At 37.8% G+C, this 22719-nt stretch overlaps 1 protein-coding gene across 2 annotated transcripts in view; it reads left to right on the forward strand.

The window, feature by feature from the left end:
• The window catches only part of AGBL1 (AGBL carboxypeptidase 1), a gene marked incomplete at its 5' end in the record, with an annotated part of 817668 nt that overhangs the window by 215340 nt on the left and 579609 nt on the right, over positions 1–22719 (forward strand). For both annotated transcript variants that reach the window (XM_079127372.1, XM_079127371.1), the window contains one exon: positions 5391–5544. In XM_079127372.1, the coding sequence (XP_078983498.1) occupies positions 5391–5544 (154 nt within the window). The remainder of the gene's footprint in view (positions 1–5390; positions 5545–22719) is intronic.

The following is a 22719-nucleotide window of genomic DNA, read 5'->3' on the forward strand; positions in this document are numbered from 1 at the left end:
AACCAAAGGCTGAATATTTTCCCTGAGAAGTGGATGGTGATTCATATTGGGGGTAGAGGGGTTGAGGGTAAGAGAAGAATGGAGGAGCTTTAGATTATGCAGAGGGAAATGAGAGGGGGAAGGGGGTGGGGGTATGAAAGATGGTGGAATGAGACAGACATCATTACCCTATGTACATATATGATTACATGAATGGTATGAATCTACATCATGTACAACCATAGAAACAAAGTTGTACCCCATTTATGTACAGAGAATCAAAATGTAGTCTGTAAAAAAAATGATAATGTGTAGCCATATCCTGTGTTGGACTAATTGCTTACCCATTCCATTCCCAAATTTATACTAAAATTTAAATTATATAAAAATCCAAGTAAAAGACCAAAAAGAAACCCAAAGGCTACTGATGGTTTTCTTAGGATTATTGATTATGATTATTTTCTCTTTGCTCTCTTTTCTAAATAATCAGTAATAAAACTTTATTTTTAATGGAAAAAGGGTAGTAGGATCCTCTTTTGTTTATATTGCTAAATCCGTGAGTAGATATCTAGACACTCTTTTTTCCCCCTCATTCTTTTTTTTTTTTTAATTATTTATTTTTAAATTTTTTACAGGCTGCATTTTGATTCATTGTACACAAATGGGGTACATCATTTTGTTTCTGTGGTTGTTCATGATGCAGATTCATACCATTTGTGTAATCATACATGTATATAGGGTAATGATGTCTCTCTCACTCCACCATTTTTCATACCCCCACTCTGTCTCATTTCCTTCTACATAATCTAAAGTTCCTCCATTCTTCTCTCACTCCCCACCCACCTTACCCCCATTATATATCATCCTCCCCTTATCAGGAGGGGAAACATTCAGTCTTTGGTTTAAATAAGTCCCTGGAGTTGGAGGTTGTGACTCAGTGGTAGAGCTCTTTCCTGGCATGTGTGAGGCCCTGGGTTTGAACTGCAGCACTACAAATGACCCACCAACCAACTAGCAAACAAAAATAACAAAACAAAGAAACCAAATATAAGTCCCTTTAAGTTGGAGAGGGTGGTATTGTTCACCCTGAGACAATTTGAAAATGCTCATTATTTTTCTTCTGCTAAAAGTTGTTATTTATTCTTCTTTTATGATAAGAAGTCTTCCATTCTCTGATGAATGTTTTTAAATGACAACTGAGAAGTAGGCAGCACACAAATAAAATAGGTCATCTTCTTAGTGGTGGGCCTTTTTCTCAATTAGGGGAACAGAGAGGACAGTCCTGTAGGGGATTATAATAAGAAATGAGTGATTTTCAAGTGCTTCCCACTCTATCAGCAGCCATCAACTGGGTCGCCTGCTGAGGTCGAGGAAAGTCTTTTATGAAAGTTTTACGGGAGTAGTTGATAAAGGAAAGGGAGACAGAGGACTCTCATGTAGAGACCCAGGATGAGGCTGCAGGATAAGGTTATTGGCCTGATGTCTTTTGCAGATAAGATTTTCTTTTTTAGCAGGCAACCTCTCTGGTGGTTGCCATAATTGCCTTGAACTCATTCCCCTTTTTATAAAGAAACCTACCCATGTGGCTTCCACTATATCATTACAGTCACTTGGCACACTCATTCAGAGTCCCTTATCCTCTCCTCAATGGTCCCAACAATATTCAATTAGACGGAGCTTTCCTAGACCTGGGGTAGGAGTACTCACCCGGAGATCATCTCTGGAATAAAATGATGCCATTGTCTGCCAAATGAAATTCAACTGAAGTTTATAATGGGTTTTCTTCTAGTGGTCTTTTGTATGACTGGAGCCAAAATAGTCCCTTCCAAGTGGAGGTGTTCCATGTTCAGTGCTCGTTTTGTGAGAAGTCGAGTGGGAGATGAATTTCATTGAGGAGTGCAGGGAGATGGCTGGGCAAAAAATTGCAGTTTACAGAAAATAAGCTTAAGTGAAAAGATTAGGCATCTGTTGAGTGGTAATGTTATTAATCATTAAAAATGTGATAATGGAAAGGTTAACAGAGAACTTAGAGGAGAAGAGGATGCTCAGAGCCCTTGCCCTGCGTTGGCTGCTGGGGAGTATGGCATGGCGACCTGGCTGTGGACAGTGGGCACTATCATGCTGTTTGACTTTTTCTCTCCATAGCTAATTGTGCTTAATGACTTCTATGGGGAATTTTGCTGCCAAATCTGCTTCCCGAATCTGATTTATAAAATCTGGATTTTGTTATTTTTTAATCACTTGGTATCAGGTACCAAGTGATTACTTTGATGGGGTAGGGGGCACACAATTTGGCAAGATAGTATCTTCCAAAGAATATTCTACAACATTCCAGATTCCTGCGATCTTCAGAGAAAAAGAATTTAATAATAATATAAATTCATGAAGCACTGTGTGCTCCTTTTTCTTCTAAGCATTCCCATTTATATGGCATACTAAAGAATCAGAGAAGTCCTGCAACCATGAAAATATTGTGATGTTACTGAAGTCATCATTTTCCAGGTGTTTTGGCTATGAATTTTCTGCTTCCTCCACCTCCCTGTTCATACTCCAGCACTTACGAACATTCTGAAGAATACACCTTGGGAAATGCTGCTCCAAAGTTTCCTTTCTTAGTTTTTGGAGCCTGGAATCTTGTTAGTACTTGTCTGATCAGGGCCCACCCAGTCCAATTTTCAAAAGTTAACAATAGAGCAGCTTTCCTCCAGAAACTTAAAAATGATTTTTTTTTTTTTTTTTTTTTTTTGGTTAATGATCACAGAGAGTATAATCAAAATCCAGTATTATCCATCTCCTCTTAACTAAGGTGCCGGGATTTCTCTTTTCTAGGATGGCTGAGAGGCCCAGCTGACACTCATGGTAGCATTTTTATTCTCATTCTATGCCATCTCTCCTGAGATACCCAGATGTCTACTTCTTATATCAGGGCTCTGATTAATAATTTAAGATTGATATGCTTTCTAACTTATGAATTTCTTTAGTAAGTTTCTTTAAAGAAGATCTTTTTCTATTCCCTAAATAGTTGTTTTATTTTTGCTATTCTAAAAACCATTTCTCCCCAAGTCTAATTCATTTTAATGGTAGGAAAATGTGGTTCATACAATTTATCCTTTTCCTTTTGAAAACTGATTTATTCTTTAGTAGCCCAATATATGATTAACTACTGTTATAATTTCATGGATGTTTGAGAAAAATACAATAAAAAATGTCCTCTTTAAAGATGAAGTTTGACATATCTCGTGTACTCTTTGTTTTGCATGGAGTATTGTTCAAATGCTGTTTTTACACTTTTGCATTAGATTTATCTGAGATTGTGATGCTTTCTTAAAATTTCCCATTCCTAGTATAATTATTTTTCTCCTTCTGCAGTTTCATGTTATATATTTCAAGCCTATGTTATCTGATTCTTAAGATTTATGAGTTTTATATGTTCATTGTGAATTGTGCCCTTTATCAAAATAAGATTTTTAAATCCCATTTAATGCACTTGATCTTGAATATGACTTTGTCATATATTACTATTGCCATTCCTGCTTTAATTTATGTTTGTTTATCCTTTTCACTTCAATATTTCTCCTTTACAACGTTTGAGTAGAGGCAAACAAAATAAAGAGACAATTTAGAAGTGTTTTATACAAATCACGTATTTTAAAAAAAGCACCTCTCATGTTCAACATGCATGAGAATTTTACAAAAAGTAATCTGAGGGTTTTTGTCATTTAATAAAACTGATTAACTTATTCATTCTTATAACAGTTCTTATTGTTACGTCTGTCATTTTGCTTTTGTGCCTTGGTTTTTTTCCATGGCTCATTGCTGTCTTTTCTTTTTTTTTTCAATGCAATATGGACCACATTTCGTTTGAGTTTTTCCCTCAGCATTTATAATTCTATGAGTGCTTCCCTTTCAGTTCTTTAGAATAACATATTTGAACTAATATTTCCCCATCTACACTAACAACTTACACTGAGTGTTTCTTAGGTGACGAGCTTTATTCAAATACGTTATATAATTCAGCTTTAACAACCACTGCATGAGGTAGGCCATGGCATTTTTATGCGCATTTTAAAGATGAGAAAACTGATTCACAGAGAGGTTAAGTAATAATTTCCATAGCTTTCCCAGAATCCACAGCCAGAGTGTAACACAGGCCATTTGACTTGGCACCTGCCCTCTCACTCTACCCCATTTTCAAGAACTAGATATTACTATGTCCTTGTAAGTTTAAAAAGCTAGTATTTTTAAAATCTATTCTTTCCTCTTGTGCCTCTTTTTAATTTTATTTTTACATCAAATGATGATATCAGATTTTACTGGTATGTATTTTATTCCTAAAGCAATATTTATGTTTGTATTATTCACTAACCATGTTTTAAATAGTCATTTGTTCTGGTATATCAGGTGCCACCTCCTCTGCAGTAAAGCCTTCCCACATGTAACCACCTCCTCTATCGCTACTCCCCTTTAAAAGTATATTTATGAATATTTTATAAATGTTTTCATAAGACTCACGTGCATGTTCACTTCCTTTATCTGGTAGGCTTGTTAGTTATCAAGGAACAGGGTGGATGTTCTCCTTGGCCCTAGTAATACCCACTTGATGGGGTGAGAACTTCAGATCTTTGGCTGGGAGGGTAATTTCTGTGCCCTGATGTTGTTGTGCTGTGAAAAATGTCATTACCTTCTCTGGTTATTGAAGTTGCTCTAACCAGACAGGGCATGGCAGAAGGCTGGGGGAAATCCCTGCCCTGTCCATGTATGATTAATCCCACTGTTTTGGTTACTGAATATTTTCAGAAGTCTTATAGATCTTAATCATATGTCCCAATTTCATTGACTTTTCCATTTTTATATCATTCTGTGTTTTTAATGAGTATTAAAATGGGGAGGTGTGGTGGGAAGAGTCAGTCATTACTTTTTGGTTGTTCTATGGGCTTAGTTACCCCCTGGGGTTAATTGCTTTTTATTTTCCTTCAATATGGTCATAACTCTCTTTATTGCTTGGTGCTGTTACACTGTGTGCAATCGAAGTGCTCATCTCACACTTCCTAGTGCTCCGGGTGTGCTCTGTCTTTGGTACCCACCACACCCTTCACATGCCACAGTGACAGGAAGGGTGCTTTATGTCCTTTCTGGGCAACAAAGTTTCAAGAAACTTTCAGCGTAACTTGAAAACAGATCTTCTATGATGCAGACACATGCAAGAAGGATGCTTCCTCTTCTGCTTCACTGTGACTCTCCTAGGTAGTAGGAATAGCCCCCTTTTAGTCACTTTATGCCCACTATCTGCTGGATCAATTGGTTCAATAAAAATACTTGTAAATGATAAGGATTTAGTAAACATGATCTGTTGCAATTAAGGTTATACCAAAATATTAATAATGTACATGCTTATTTTATTTCTGCTTCAGACTCACCTCGACCTCCTGGGAAAAAGCGTCAACCCCAGGCAAGTCTACTTCCGGCAGGAGGTTCTCTGCCACACTCTGGGAGGGAATCCGTGTCCTCTGGTGACCATCACGGCCATGCCCGAGTCCAGCAGCACTGATCATCTGGAGCAGTTCCGTGAGTACATTGAGAACCCTCTTCTTGGAAGATTGGGTTAGCAGTGTCCTCTACAGATTTGGGAACACTCTGTCCCTTTTAGATCAGAAGCTCCCTAAACTGATAGGGACTTATCTGTCTTTATAGAAATACACTCTCAAGTCTTTGTGGTGTGACATAAAGAGTAAATGAACAGAGTTAAAATGAATTGCAAACTTTTGGGGAGATGAAATGACTTGCTAGGACAGAGAGCAGATTACTAATGATGGTCACTTCCTCTCTGAAAACAGAACCAGGACACTGAATCACATTTTCCAGTTTCTAATGCAGGGACTTTTTGCGCAGTACTCATTGCTGTTATATTACTCTCAGTTGGTCAAGCTTTGGAAAGGAAGGAAGCTGAGTCTTTGAGCCCTGGCTGAAGAATCCCCTTGACAACCCACATACCTGGGCCTGACTGGCTGAGGGTGTGAGGGAGGCTCTAGCCAAGAACTCTGAAACCAAACCAAACACAGAGACACACACGCTCACAGACAGGCACACAGACACACACATATAGATACATGAACACACACACAGATAAACAGACACACATGAATACACACAGATACACAATGCCTTTTCATTATTAGAGTTTGGTTATGTGGTTGACTTGTGATCATCACACTTTTGAAAAAAGCTTCTGATGTAGCTCTAGACCTTAGGAAGGCAAGAAAAAAACAAACAGAATGAGGAATATTTTGTAATACAAAGAAGTTTGGGAGGTGGAAGAGAAGACTGGAGAATAAAACCCAGCTAATTTATCCCCAGAAGATAACACCTTACCTGATGAAGTGCTAATGGCCTTCAGGTGACTCTTTGGTGGATACAGAATGTAATTTCTCACACCCCATCACACCTGACAATGATGCTTAACAACCTGGCTAATCAACAACTGATTATCCCATCTGAATTAATGAGGCCCTAACATGGTTTAATGAATATTAAGGGATTTTTCAAAATTTCTCTTATGTGTTTTATGCATTTAAGAACAATTTTTCTAATGGTCATAAAGTCTTGCACTTGGCAAATGAGCAGTGCTAGGGGGTGAGAGATAATAATCCTTCTGGAGATATCTTCACTGAATATTTATTTATTTAAGAAAGTGGTTGCATATAAGTCTGTTTTGCAAGTTCTGTTTCTAAGGGAAGTCGAATTGAACTCCATTGTGTAATTATGATGTGGGGGTGCCTCTCTGTTTATACTTTGGTCTTTGCTGTCCTGGGTACTTTTGTTGATGTTATAACCAAAGGGATCATGAGGAGAGGACTTGAAACAATGAAGTTACCTACAAAATTTGGCACTCTAGGAAAGAGTTTAGTTAAAAAAAGAGAGAGAAATGATGTCTTAGTACACCCTTATATGAATCAAAGATGTCTAGTTTCTACTTGCTGTCTGTATGATTTGTTATAAATGTACATTTTCAAGTGTGATTATAATTTTTTTTCCCTCTTAAACACATGCTAGTGTTAATTCCTAGATGTATCAGGGACAGGAAGAGAAGAGCACTTATGATGATCAGATGAATTCTGTTTATTCCTTTTTGTCCCTTGAAAGTAATGATCACTGAGCAAGAGCCTGAGGAAACCAGAGCTTTGACCTTGGTGAGTCTTCATGGACTTGCTAGCCCTATGAGCCCTACGCACAAGCCCTCTGCTTAGAGAAACCACCCACTTTGTTAAACGCTCTTCCGTGACCAACTTGAAATTCTTCAAAAAGTTTTGACCAGTTATGTGCGGTAAAAAGGATGAACAGGAGGACATTCTATTAAGCCGAATAAGTCAGTCTCAGAAAGATAAATATTGTGCAATCTCATTTATATGTGGAAGCTAAACAGTAGACCTCATGGAAGTAGAAATCAGACTAGGGGCTGGGAAGAGTGGCAGGGGTGAGGATGGGGAGGGAGAGAGGGAGGATGGTTAGTGGGCATGGGGGTGCAGTTGGATAAGAGGAGTAACTTCTAATGTTCTATAGCACAGAAAGATAACTATAGTTGACAATAATTAATTGTATATTTAAAAATAGCCAGTAGAAAGGAATTTGAATGTTCCTACACAATGAAATGATAAATGTTTAAGGTGATTGATGGCCAATTACCCTGATTTGATCTTTGCACATTGTATACATATGTTGAAATCTCATATAGTACCCCATAAATATGTATAATTATGTGTCAATTAAAATTTCTTAAAAATATAAAAATTGAAGAAAGAGTTTCAGGAAAAATAATTTAAGTTTTGACAAGGAACCCTGCATTTTCATTATGTAGTGTGTCCTGTAAATTGTATAGTTGTTGGTCCTGGCGTTGCAGGAATCAGGCAAATGGCACTCAAAGAGTAGGAGAAACCAAACTTTATTTTATGCTGTTGAGTCCAGAGAAGATCAGTACTCCAGATTCTGAGTGTCCCTTACCAGTTTTTCACAACATTTATAGGCTATCTAGTGTCATAAATTTTCTAGTCTAGAACAATACAGGGTTGTGTACAAGTTTTCAAAAATAAAAACAATATATGATTGTATATAAATGTTTTCAAGCAGGAAACTTGGAATCGAACCACCGTTTGACCCAGCTATCCCACTCCTCAGTTTATACCGAAAAGATTTAAAATCAGCATACTACTGTGACATAGCCACATCAATGTTTATAGCAGCTCAACTCACAATAGCTAAACTATGGAACCAACCTAGATGCCCTTTCAACAGATGAATGGGTAAAGAAAATGTGGTACATATATAGAATGAAATATTACTCAGCCTTAAAGAAGAATGAAATTATGGCATTTGCAGGCAAATGGATGGAACTGGGGAGTATCATGCTATGTGAAATAAGCCAATCCCCCAAAACCAAAGGCTGAAAGTTTTCTCTGATATGAGGATGCTGATTCACAATAATGGGGGAAGGCACTAGGGAAAAATAGAGTTACTTTATATTAGGTGGAGGGGAGTGAAAGGAGGGGAAATGGTATGGGGGTAGGAAGGATAGTAGAGTGAAATAGACATTATTACTTCATGTACATATATGACTGCATGATCAATGTGATCCTACAATATGTACAATCAGAAGAATAAGAAATTACATTCCATTTATGTATGATCTATCAAAATGTATAAATTCATTCTACTGTCATGTACAACCAATTAGAACAAATAAAAATGTTATGAAAAAAAAAGTTTTCAAGCAGAAAGTGTGTTTGCACAAGCAAAGTGAGATAAGGAAAATTGACTCCTCTTACAAGGCCTTTGGTAAGTGTAGCCTTGGAAGCCTTCACAGGGGCAGTTATACTTCAAAGGAAAGTAGTTAGATCCTGGGGAAAGTCCTTTACAATCTAAAAGGTAGGAGTGAATGGTGCTATTAGGTTCCCTGAAGACCTGCTGGTTGGAAAGGGGATGGGGGGGAACTCTCCCTTTCCCAGGCACTAATCTTCAAGGCAGTGTCCTTAGTTTACTTTGTATCCAATCCTGTTACCCCTTACTCTGGGAGTTACCAAAAGTCATTGTATCTATACTACCATCCTTTCTCCAAATCATGTAAGAAGAGTTCTCATCTCTTTTGTCCACTTAATGAAAATTTTATTTGTGTGGATTATGTGACTCATTGGTATCTGTTATCATGGTGATTAATTTCAGGAACCCCCATTTTACAGATGGGGCAAGTGGGGTTCAGGAAAGCTAACAACCATGTTCAATGGTGGTGCCAGATTTTAGACCTCGTTTTCTGATTCCTGAGTTTATGCACACAGCAAAAGTGCCAAGTTCATTCTCATGCTCTGCTTCAACATTCTGGCCTGAGCTGGTGAGCCAGCACTTCCTCTCTTCCCTGCTCTGTCTTCAAATTAGAAGGCAGTGTAGTTGCTGAAGCAGCTTATGTTAAGCATAGCACAAATATCCTACTCTCTTGCAGCCCACAGTGAATTATGTTTTCTTATCTAACAGAAGGTGGTGTTTCCAGTATTGTGGCAGGAATGGGGAGAAAAGATTCTATGAACCCAGCACTCTAAGATTGCAAAGCTGACCTGGGCCACAGCACTGGGAACACAGTCTTAGCCCAGCTGCATAATAATAAAGAATATGTACGTAAACACATGCCGTTGCTACGTTTCTAAAAAAATTGAAAAAGAATCCAGCCCTATATAAACACCATGTCTGTAAGTCAGATATAAAGCCACTTAACTTCCTTTGAACCATGGTATATGATGTATTGATTTAGTAAGAGAACACAGCAAATAAGCCCAAAGCTCAAAATTCCTCTGCCTCAAGCCTCCCTCCAGGTGAACCTAAATTGTCTTACCTGCTTGCTCCCTCCCAGGGACCAGGTCAGCTTCTGCTGGGTATAGGGTTATTTGGCTGTGATTTGTCCAGCCTCTGGTTCAGTGGCTGCCACTCACCCCTCATAAAGAGGGATTTGTGCACCAAAGGATTTTCTTTCCCGTGTTGGATTACCACTTGAGTCTTATTTTAGAAACCCAAGAAATAAGAACATGGTTATGGGACACATGGGGGAACTCTCCTGCTCAAGGTTGGTTCCCCTGGTGGTTTGGTCTAAAGTTCCAGACCTGGAGATAATTGAGGACAATTTATTGATTATTTTTAGTTCTTTCTGGGGTCTGGGCTCCAGAGAGTTTCCCAGAAGCATTTATTTGGCTTGATTTATTTTTCAAAAGCATTTTCTTTTTTTCAAAAAAGTTATTTTCTTGGAAATGTTTAGCCTTACTTTCTTGATAAATTTATTTTCATTTCAGTAGCTACTGGACTTGCCAGCTGCATACTTTATCACTGCCAGGAGAATTGAGGGCAATGCCTCTTGCAATGCTCCCAAGAGAGAAGGCTCACTACTTTACACCTTCAGATTCAGCCCTCAGAGCCAGGATACTGGCAGATCTGCAAGAGACACATCACTTCTGCCCTTTTCAGTGGGACAGTGAACAAGAAATTCTGAGAGTATCACTGAAGCCCTTATGGAAGGTACAGGCTTAAGAAGAAATTGATGATGAAAGGGAGTCTTTAGAAGGGAATAAACAGTTCAGCCAGCATTAGAGACTCAGAGATGGACAAGGTGTTAGGGAATCAGGAAGCCTAGGTCCTCCCTAACTTGTAAACTGTGGTATGTCAAAGGAGCCCAAGGTGTTTGGGATTTGCATATCAGAGAGCAAGTGAGGAGGAGAATGTAACAGAATCTAAGAGAATGGGACAATGGCTCCAACAAGTTGTAACAGAAGACATTCCAGGTGCAAGTTTGGAGATAGATTTGGTGGACAAGATCAACCCAGGACATCGTTTCCAGTGCTTTCTGAGAGTAATCCTCATTGGTTGATGATATTCTGGTATAATTATACAATTTAGTGTAATCCTTTAACACATGATATGTTATTAGATACTCTGATTAGCAGACCTTTTTTGAATAGACATCTTCCAGCCAGGAAGTGGAAACCTTTAGTTTACCCTTCAGTATTTGTGTGTGTGTGTGTGTGTGTGTGTGTGTGTGTGTGTGTGGTTTCTACTCTTCTGAATTGAACCAAGAGAGATGCTAAATGTAAACAACTGAAGAGGATTCAGAGTAAAGAAAGTCTTGGGGGCGTCATTATTTACCCAATCCTGGAAAGGAGAGGACGTTGTTTTCCCCAGACTCTGCCATTCCCTAAACCATTCCTGCCTTCTTCCTCTTCTCACACAGAATGTGCTGCCTGTGTGTGGGAATTCATGACCTTTGGACCTCCCTATACTTCTTGTCTTTATCTCCATTTTGCAGATGGCCACTCTCTGAAGGCAGATAACCACCTCTGGACCATGAGGGCAGTAAGTAGTCATTGAAGGAGACTCCGGGTCTCTCTCCCATTGTCCCAATTTTCCTGCCTTTTAGGCACTGCCATCATTGGAAATTTTTCCAGAAATACACTTAACTCACAACATACTACCTATTGAAGACTTCCATCATTTTGTCAATTTTTCCATTTTCTCCACATTTCCCCTATAAAGTCATATTCTAAATGACCGTTTCTACCCAGCAAAAGTTGAATCCCATTTTAGTTTGAAGACCTGCATCTCTGTGATGGATTTTTCATTTTTTCTGGGAGTTTTTTTTTTTTTTTCTCTAAATTCGAATGTCTATATGTTCAGCCTCCATCACAACAATGTCTTAAATATCCTTAGGAGTAATGTGAGAGGAGGCACTAATTTGTGGGACTTTTCTGAGGGAAAGTATCATTCTCTTCTTGGAAATTCTCATTCTCTAAGTGAATAGTGAATAGGAGGCTCATGGACTGGTGAGAAGCCAAGAAATAACAAAGGTGGATGGGGGGGTGGATCTGCTATTTTTGCAATCTGTGACACCTCCACCCTGCATTTATTATAACCCAGAAGAGCAGAGCATAACCTTTATATGTCTCTGGAGGTGAGATAATTTCACTCCACTACCACAGTCTCCCATGGCTCACACACTGTTCTTTCCAGGGGACCTGAAATGGGGGGAAGTTGAGGTTGCATTTGCAGTTGCTAAAGAATACCTTTCTTTTTTTTCTTTTTCTTAAAAATATTCTTACAAAAGCAGTGTTCTATTCAGCCTGCCATTATGCTAAAAGCTTTTCCTTGGAAGACAATAGCTGTTCTCAGAAAAAAGATTTACATGAGGTCCCGAGGGTGTAATGAGCTACCACAGGCACCTGCCTCAGGCTGGGAGTTGTCACTTGTAAGTGGTTTTAAATTAGAATGGAGTGGAAAAATACACAGTTACAGAATTCCCCTTTTGGCTTCTTCGCAAATCATTTTCCATCCTCTCTGGCCTTTGTCTCTTTTTGAGACACCTGATCAGGTATAAGAAAGAGTTTTGCAATGGGGAGAGTTAGAAGTGACAACAATGGTCCAAGCAAAACAGAAACTCAAGTGAAGTGAAAACCTCTCACTTTTGGAGATTTCTGCTTTTTTTTTCTTCTTTAGCCTCCCACAGGCATGTGGGGTCAAGTAATACTATGGGATCACTAAATTTTAGAGCTTAAAAATCCATGAAGTCTATCAAGTTCTGATGTTTCTGATGCCAGTAGGGGATGGGGCTCAGAGATGGGGACTCACCTGCCTAGCTAGGCCAGCTGGTTGTTCACAGTGGTAGATCTAGATCTCAGGCCTCTGGTCTTCTGGTTAAGCCATTTTTTTTTCTATTAAGTGCGCTTCTGAAAAATATTTGAGCTAAAAAATTAACTGTAAGAATACAATGTCTTTATTTAAAAAGAACAAAAAAAAGTCTTTTCTCCTTGGAAATGTTTAATAAAATGTATTAGAATTAGAGAAACTTCTCTGTACTCTTTTCTGGACTTGGAATTTTCATCTCTTCAGGCAACCAGGGCAAAATTATGGTAGATACTAAGAATACAGAGATAAATATTATTTAATCTTTGTTACACGTGTCAGGGAGTGTATGTGTGTATGGATGTGTGTGTGTGTGTGAAAGTCATATGAACAGGTCACTATGATTACAACAAGTTATACTTAAACAGGCTTAATAAAGTGCATTGGAGGCACAGAGTAGAGAGGATTTATCCACATGGTAAAATCAAGGGGGGATTTATATCCACAAGAGTAGCTCATGTAAGCCCCATGCACATGGTGGATTTACATCAACAGAACTTCGCTTTCAAAGAAGTCTCAGTTGGGAATCCAAAACCTATCTGAAGAAAAGTTTGACTCTTTCCTGAGAATAATGAAAAGGATATGTAAAACACATCTAAATCATATTAAATTTGGCTTTCCTCATCATTCTCATACTCATCCATCAGCATGCATGTAAACAGTGACTCACAGTAAGCTCACTTTTTTTTAATAAGAAATCCTGAAAATTCATGTGATATTTAGACTGGTTGAATATCTCCTTTCTGCTTCCCATTTTGGCCTGGTCACTCCAATAAAAGGCCCCAAATACTTCTCCTCCCAAGGCTGTTTGGAGAGGATTGAAAAGATCATAAAACCTAAAAGTTTAATAACTATGCTTATACCCTATTCTGTAAGTATTTTGATCTTATACAATTTGACACAATATCATTTGGTCCTCATAAATTGCCTTGTGTATTAAGGAAGAACATAATAATTATGCCCATATTATACATGGGACCATATGATTTCCATCCTGAGATTAGTCTTCTACATTTGGAGAAGTTGGGGGAAGTGTCTTTTCAGTTGGGCTGCGTGGTCAACTACGATCTTTTTCATGTTAAGAAGTTGAAAGCTTTGTGTTACAAAGTTTCTTTTGAAGGCAATGATGTGTTAGGGGGACTTTATTAGAAATAGAGGAATTACAAGATCAGATTTGTTTTGAAGGAAGGTTTTGTAGTAGTAAGGTTGAGACAAGATAGACTAAGCAGGTTAGTAGTGTCATGGAGCCCTTAAGCATTTAAGCTCACAGGGTCTCAAATCTTTGCTCTGCCATTTATTAGCATTATGACCTTGGAAAAGATGCTTGAACACTCTGTGCTTTGGTGTCCCTATCTGTAAACTATGCACAATAATAATGCCTTCTTTAATCTGTAGATTGTAAAGGGCTTAGAACAATGCCTGGCAATAGTGAATATTTGACATATTAGAGAGGACCAATATTAGTTTGGTCATCTATGGATGATGAGATTCCTAAAGAAGATATGTCTAGGAAGATGGGGGCAAAAAGTCTAAATTTAGGAGACATATCTAAGAATCAAGTGGTTTTGGTGACTGATTAAGAGTAGGGATGATGGGCAAGGAGTTGAGGTATTTTTACTTTGGGTGATGGGTAGATACTTTAATACCAACAAAGGACACATGAGAAAGGGAGTAAGGTAGTTGTGGAGGGAAAATGGGTTAACTGTTGGAAATGTTCATTTTCAGAGACCTGATAATATCATGAGAACCCAGTATAAACATAATTATAAAGCCAATTCATATAAAATATAATATATTTCAGAAATAAAACAAATTTTGCTTTACCTGAATAATTTGCTCAATTAGCAAGGGAACCCGAGTTTTTGCTATGGGGTTATTGTACCAGAAACGTGCAATTTCATCAGAATCGATCCCAAAACATTCTATTCTATAAATTTGTTCATGAGATGTAATGATTTATATATTTTAAGGTAATGAACTATTTACAAAGAGTTTATGCATGACTGATGGTTTCATACAACAGCCTTTTGAAGTAAGGGTGGGAAGAAGAATACTCATTATATCCATGTTTAGATTCTCATACTAATTAAGAGCTGGAGCTTGGATTTGTACCAAAGCTGCCCAAATCCCAAACCTCACAACCCTAACCTCTCTCCTCTACCTCCTCTTTTGGCTATGCAATAATGAAAGAAAATCCTTTACCTTCAAGATACAATTCCCCTTAAGTAAGATTGGTTGTTTATATTACAATACATATATTCTAAACTTCTCTAAAGTTTTAAGTACCCATGTATTCATGCTAACATCAATAACCTTATAATTTTAGTCAAGTCTAAATTATACTGCCTCTACTCACCTCTATCTGCCTCCTTTGTCAATACCAGTCAGCCACACTCACCTTTCTGTTTCTTGAACACAACCACCTAAACTACTTCTCCTGGGTCTCTGAATAAAAGTGACTTGTGCATGGTTACATAGCTATTAAATGTAAAGCCAGGAGCCAGAATTCATGTCCTCTCTAACCAAATAAAGAATTTTATTTTTAATGTAATACTTATGAAAGAATTCATATAGCACATAGGTATAGACTCAGAAACAGAAATAAAATGAACATCCATACACACACTACCCATCTTAAGAAACACAACATTGTGCATGCATACTTTAGTGTAAAAAACAGCATTTCCCCCAATGGTATCCATGGTTACTGCCTCAGAGTAACTTCCATCCTGAATTCTGTGGCAAATGGTCTTTAAATTTTTCTTATATATTTAAATCATATATTTACATATCTCTGCCAATCTACTGTTGAGTTTCCTGTTTGGAGTTTATGTGAATAGAAATAGCCTGTGTAACATATCTATTTTGATAAATAGTTTGGTACTGAACCATGTTGAAATATTTGAGTTGACATTCATGTCATACATTTTTCATTGCTCTGTTATTTTCCCATGTGTGAATTTAAGTCAATTTTTTTCTCCCCATAATTCACAAGTTGCCACCATAACCCACAATATGATTGTATTTGGAGTAAGAAAGTAAGTACCATTTTGTTTGGTTACTGTAGTTTTTGAAATCAGGTGGTATAATGCTTCCAGCTTTGTGTCTCAAGATTTCTTTGATTATTCCAGATCTTTTGTGGTTCCATATGAATTTTAAAGCCATTTTCTCTGTTTAAAGTGTCAGAATTTTTACAGGACTTGTATTGAATCAGTAGATTGCTTTAGATAGTATGGAGATTTTTAACAATATTAATTCTCTTAAAGAATGTACATACTTTTTCATTTATTTTTCTTCAATTTCTTTCATTCATGTTTTAGACTTTTCAAAATACAGATCTTTCACCTCCTTGGTTAAGTTTATTCTTACATATTTTATTTATATTTTTTGATATTATCATAAATAGGATTGTTTTCTTTGATTTCCTTTTTGAGTTTTTTTTGTTAATATATAGAAATGTTACTCATGTTGTCAGTTAATTTTGTATTCTGAAACTTTACTGAATTTATTAGTTCTAATATTTTTTTTGTGGCGTCTTTATATGGTCTTTTTTATGTTGAGGCACATTTTTTCTATACTTTTCTTTTTTAATCATGAAAGGATGTTGACTTTGGGCAATAGTTTTTATGTATCTATTGTAATTATCATATGATTTTTACCCCTCATTCTGTTAATGTCACATATCACATTTACTGATGTGGTGTGCTGTTTATTGTTAATATTGTGTCTTACATTTATTATAGCATATAAATCCCATGTGATCATCTCGCATGATCCTTTTAATGAGCTATTGAATTCAGTTTGCTAGTATTTTTTTTTTCTTTTTGAGAACTTTTGCATCTGTTAATCAGGGGCATTGGCTTGGAATTTTCTCTTGTAGTGTTCTTGTGTGGCTTTAGTATCAGGTAATGTTGTCTTTATAAAACAAATTTGGGGCTGTTCCCTCCTTTTCAGTTGTTTTGGGGAGTTTGAGAGGGATTAGAGTTAATTATTAATATTTTGGATTGTGAGCTTTTCTTTGTTGGAAAATTTTTGATTACTGATTTTTTTTCCTTACATATTGGTCTTTTCAGATTTTCTATTTTATGATGCAATTTTGTTGCAATCAGGTTGCATGTTGCTATGAATTTATGTTTGCTCTAGGTTAATTAGGTGACATAATTAATTGTTCAGAGTGTATTAGTTATAATGCCTCATTCCATTTGTAATTATATTTTGGTCTTCTTTTTTCCTATTTAGTTTAGCTAAAGATCTGTCTATTTCATCTTTCTGTAAGACTGACTCTGACTGCATTGATCCAGAGATTTTTGGTGAGCTGTCTGTCATTCATGGGCAGGCTTCCTGCTGGAATCCTTGGTCAGGTGCTGGTGCCTAGGTCAGTAAGCATGTGGGCCTGGAGCCTGGGTCAATGGATCCTGAGCATACAGGGACTGACCAGGTATAGGGCCTCCTGAGGTAAAGCTGTCCATTGAATTTCAGAGATCTTGACTGGAGGCTGTGTCCACAGGGATACACCTATTGCCTGTGACTACAGCACCCTGAGTCTATTACAGCATGGGATTGCAGGAGCTGACTTGGGTTCAGGGCCTGGGAGCAGAGTGTGGCCTGGCAAATTATCTGTATTGCTTCTGCTATTCACTTGAGAGTGCTATCATATTGGGATGACCATAGTCCTACCTTGGATATTTTGGGAACACATATGAAACTTGAATTCAAATTTGTGTGAGAACTTACTTATTATAAATTTCTACAGAAACTTTGAGAATAAAAAGTTGTTTTGAACCCCTCTTCTGTGAATTGAGACAGAAGAACCCTTGGGTCTCATCTTTGTACAGGGATTTCCTACTAGATGCCCTGCCATGGGCAAGCCCCCTGATTTCCTCCTGGTGCTCTGTTTCCCTTGTAGCCTTCTAAGCAGAAGCTCAAGTTCTTCAAGGTTTTCTTGAAATCCTCAGGGGAATAACAGACTTTAATGCTCATCTTCCAAGGTTGTTTTGTTTTTACTTTGTTTTGGTCACCTACAGATTTATTTATTTATTTGGACCAATTCAGCAATGCATTAAAATGATCTTTGGAAAAATATTTTCAGCATTTGTTTCATTTGAAGAATTGTTTAGATTATTTAGACCATTATTATTTATGAAATGGAAGTTCTTACCCCTTGATCTTTCCACTTTATATGCTACTTCTTGCCATTACAAAAGAAGATGAAAGTCTAGTTTTTAAATTTACTACAATGGATAATATGAATTTGAAAGCTTGCTTTTAATTTGAAATAGTGTATCTGCTATTCTATATTTTGCAATAGCCTTATTCCTGCTAAGAAGAATACTCTTTCTCTTATGATTCTTGGAATTATTTTCTCCCTTCATGGTAAGAATTTCAATGAAGAAACATTTTGGAATTTCTGAATTAAGATTACAATGGTTTTAGTTAGCTTTGTGTCACTCTGACACAAACAAAAGAACTGACAAGAACAACATAGAGAAGGAAAAGCTTATTTTGGCTCATGGTTTCAGAAATTTGGTCTATGACTAGCTGACTACATAGCTCTGGGCTCAAGTGAGAAAGAACTTCGTGGTGAATGGGTATGGTGGAGGAAAGTCACGCAGCTCATGGACTGTCCTCCCAGCTCAGCACAAAGCGCCTACAGTCCATTTTAAGTCTGACTTATAGAATGCCAAGACTGTGTATACTCTCACTTTTCTCTTCTTGAAAGTAGGGGTTGGACTGAGTAGAGAAAAATGGATCCGGATGATATGGCGATCTCCATTTTTGGGGGGATGGTTTTCCATTGCCTTTCTTTCAAAGGAAGTCATAGAAAGGAAGCTTTTTGGCCAAGTAAAGTTTTGAAAACAGGAGCCTCTTGAAGCTGTAGCTGGGAACTCGCACCACTGATTTCAGTTGCAAGAGAAATTCAGGAACACAGGTTACAAGCTGAATCATCAGGCAAATTAACTGTCCAAAATGTAATAATTAAAATGTGTGTTCATATCCACCTTGGTGATGATTGAGCGATCAACTTCTCCCCTCAAGCTGGAATGCACATGTGTTCCCTTTCCAAGTCACCAGATGATCACATCACAGGTTCACATGCCACAGCTGAGGGAGACATTGCTGCCCCAGTGTCTTGTGTGTACCTTCCCTGCAGCTGACTTTCTGTGACTCATTGAGCATCACTTCCAGGTGGCAGCTGTGGATTTTTGGCACCCCAGAATTTTACAGGGCAAGGCCATCCTCAACGTGTAGTGATGCACGTCCCATTTAGAAGTGGCTGTTCATGATACTGACAGGGTAAAGCCCTAATTAGAAAGACCAGCAGGGCTCCCTGGGCCCCAGTATGCTCCAACAGAGCTGTCACTGTCTCCCCTCAGGCAGGATCATCGGGCTGGAACATTGAGCAAAAAAAACATTTTGTTCAGTGTTCAATATAAATAACTCCCATCATTAGCAATGTGACAAGTGAAAGGAGGACCTGCATGTCTAAAGACATGGATTTATGCATTGTTGTAAATGATGAGTGATTCTGAACACTTGCAGCTGCTGGGGAAACAGCTTTCACTTCTGGAAGATGCTGTTGGAAGCTCACAGAATAAAATGGGTATACTTCTCTTGTCTTCAATGACTAATGCTTAATTTGAGATTTTGGGGACAGTTAAGACTGGGAAAAGGGTGGGGAATAACTTCCTTTGAATCATGGTTTATCTTAGCATTTTGAAGGGTTTTTTCCATCTCTTTGAGGTTCAGTTTCTCTGTTTTTAAAGGATTGCAAGTGACTCTACAGTTTGTTTAATGATATAAAAATTTTACCTTTGTTTTTTAAGATTCTGAACTTTTTGGGAAAAAAAAAAAGAATTCCTATAAACCACTTTGCACTCTATGCACACATATGTAAACACTTTTTTCTTTATGATTGAAAAGAAATGTTATCAGATGGCATGACAGTTTCCAAAGTTGTCATGAAAAGCAGGGACCCTTATCTTAATTTCTTTTCAATCAATAACAATTCCTAATTCACAAGGAAGAGAATAGCAGAATAGAAACTATCCTCCTTTGAAGGAAGCTGTGATGTAATGATTCGGTGGGCAGCTTACAAAGTTTAATTAAGCACTCTGATTAAATCAATACGTATCCAACAGTTCAGCCTGGCAATCAGCTTAATCTCATTAAATGTTGTTCAGGCCCTAATAATTGATTAATAATACATTATCGTTTATGAATTATTGACTTCAGGTTATTATAATTGTGCCTGCTTTGTTCATAGCACCTGCTGCCACATGTTAATTAGGAAATCCTCAAGCAGTTTTCTTGGAATAACTTTAGAGATAAAGTTGATGGGGTTTTTAATGAGGTGAGATTATGTCTAGTTCAGAGCTGGTCAGAATGAGCAAGACTTTCTTAACCCTGTATTGCTCATTCTTTAGAACTGAGGCTAAAGAACTAAGACTTTGAGTGCCCCACATACAGTTTATATGGTGAACTCTACTAAATGAGTGATGTCAGAGACATACACCCCCAACTCCTGATTGTCAGTGGATTCTCCTTAAATGAGACTGTCAAGAAAGACCATGTGGCTGGGTAACACTTGAGACAGATGGATGATTTTATTGTGAGTTGTCTGGAGGGAGAGGTAGCTACTCAGAGGAAAATAGAATTGGCCATGTGACAGATGATTCTTAGATCTTGGAGAGGAATGGTTCTTTGTAACTCTTAACATCAAGTAAATGTTTTAGTTAATAATCAATGGACACTGTTCATTCAGTTGAGACTGTAACAAAAAGTTATTCTAAAAAAGACACTTATTAGTGCCACTAACTGAATCAGACACTGAGTAGACAGACATCATTCCTGATTTCCAGTGAATTTGTCTTTGAGGTTTGGTTATGTGCCCAAGGGTATTGGTACTGGGGGATTCTAGCAGAGGGTAGGTGCTGCTCAGGGAAATCCCCATTAGAGGGAACTTTGGTCAAAGAAGAGATAATATCCCACCTAAGCCTGTTTAGATCCTCATCAAATTCCATGTAGGTTTTTTTTTTTTTTCCTGGTTAGTAAAAATCTTTCTTCAGAGCCCTGGCCTGGTCTCAACAATTTCAGAAGAGCCAAGGCAGGAGCTGGGAAAGAATTCACAGAAAAGGAATGGATGGTATGCCCAAGGCCAGCCTGTTACAACAGCCCAATGAATACTTTTCTGAAATTTTGTGGTTGGGGGGCTGAAGTTTATAGAGCAGGACTCAGTTGGGGAAGTTCCATGACATCTTCCTATAGAGTGAGTCACTTTCCACAGCCATGTTTGAAGGACCTGGACTTGATTTTATTGAAGATACCCTGAGAGCCACCATCATCACCTACTCTCATTTTTAGCACTGTGGGAGCACTCTCTCAAGAATGAGTTGGAGCTCCTGCTCAAAGCCGCAGTCCTGAGAGATTGCTTCCCCAGTGGGAAGCCTCTTGCTTCCTGAGCACCCAGTTCAGAAATGAGCAATGTAAGAAGTGGAATCTAATCCAAGGCTCCATCTTTTGGTAAATTCCACAAAAGCTGTGTTTTTAAGACCATATTTTCTGAGAAAGAAAGCATTCCCATAGGGTTAGAAACATGGGTTTGCCATCAGACTTCAGAGATAATCTAGGATATTTCTGGGGTGGATTTTGGAAAGTGGTTCAATATCTCTGAGCTCTAGAGTTCTCATCTAAAAAATGGGGCTGATATTACCACCCTTGAAGGTGTAGCAATGAGATAAGGTGTATTTTCCCAACATAGTGTTTTAAAAGAAGGAGGTGTGTGTGTTAAGTGCTCATATATTTATTTTTCCACTCTACCTTCCTCATCTATTCCAAGTTGAAGTGAACCACCATTCCACATAGAATGACATTTTAATCAGGTTAAACCACAGCCTTTTGAATTGAGAGGCACAGGTGAGACTCAAGTGGATGGACAGCTGCCTAAATGTCAAGAGCTATAGCTCCAGACACAGGTTTTGGAGTCTCTCTGATCTGTACTCAAATTTGGACTTTCCTTCACAGGAGCTGGGTAGTTGTATAAAAATTATGAATACTGGACAATGCTGAGCCTCAATTTCTTTATCTGTAAATAAAATGCCTGTAATGTTTGATGCCTGTAATGTTTCTTTCATATGACTGCGATAAAAGCTGAAATGAACCCTGCATATAAAGTACATTGCAGGCACTCAGTCAGTGCTCAGTAAGAAACTAGTGCTCTATCTCCTGCTTTCTCATGCCAGGTGGGCATACTTGTATTTAATTCCAGAGTGGTAGACGTCAAAGAGCAGATATAACCCTTCCCATTTGTACTCTCAGACAACACCAGTGGTCACGAAGTAGCAAACACTACAAAAGATGCTGTCTCAGTCTAAAGCTACCATCAAAAGAGCTTATCTATGTTTAATACACAGAGGTAAGGACAACTTTCAGCTGAGACGAAACCACTGTCTTATTCATATTGTCCCAATGAACCCAAACATATCTAATTTTAGCTTGGACAATGAATTTCCTTTTATCCATTACAAATTTCTTTATACTTTTATACTGTCTACTTCATATGGGTGAACTCATGGTGAATCCTATTATATTGCTATAAAGATCTAGATAAAATTACAGGGGGAAAGTCTCCTGAGAATACTAAGAGATTGTGTAAGCAATCTTTTAATAGATTCATCTGTTGTTTCAGATTTGAAATAAATTTCAACTCAGTTCCCCTCATATGAGCCTTGCTGCCAACAGGGGCACTAAAATGAACACTTTATTACTATAGTTTATTTTTACTGCCGTATGATAGTCCCTTGTATCAATATACTCCGTTGACTAAAGCATTTACCAATTGATCATGTTTGGATATTTGCTGCTAAAAATGATGGGCTATGATGTGATTAGTCCAGGTATACATCTAGAAGGGAAGGAGAGTACCTAGAGGTATGCAGATACTTCACTTTACTAGGAAATACCCAACCAGATTCTGAAGTGGTTACACAGTTATTTTCCAGCCACAGGGCGGGGGAGAGTTGCTCCACATCCTGGCTAACTTAC

The sequence above is a fragment of the Sciurus vulgaris genome (genome assembly GCF_902686455.1).
Source record: "Sciurus vulgaris genome assembly, chromosome: 2".
NCBI classification, from domain to species: Eukaryota; Metazoa; Chordata; class Mammalia; order Rodentia; family Sciuridae; genus Sciurus; species Sciurus vulgaris.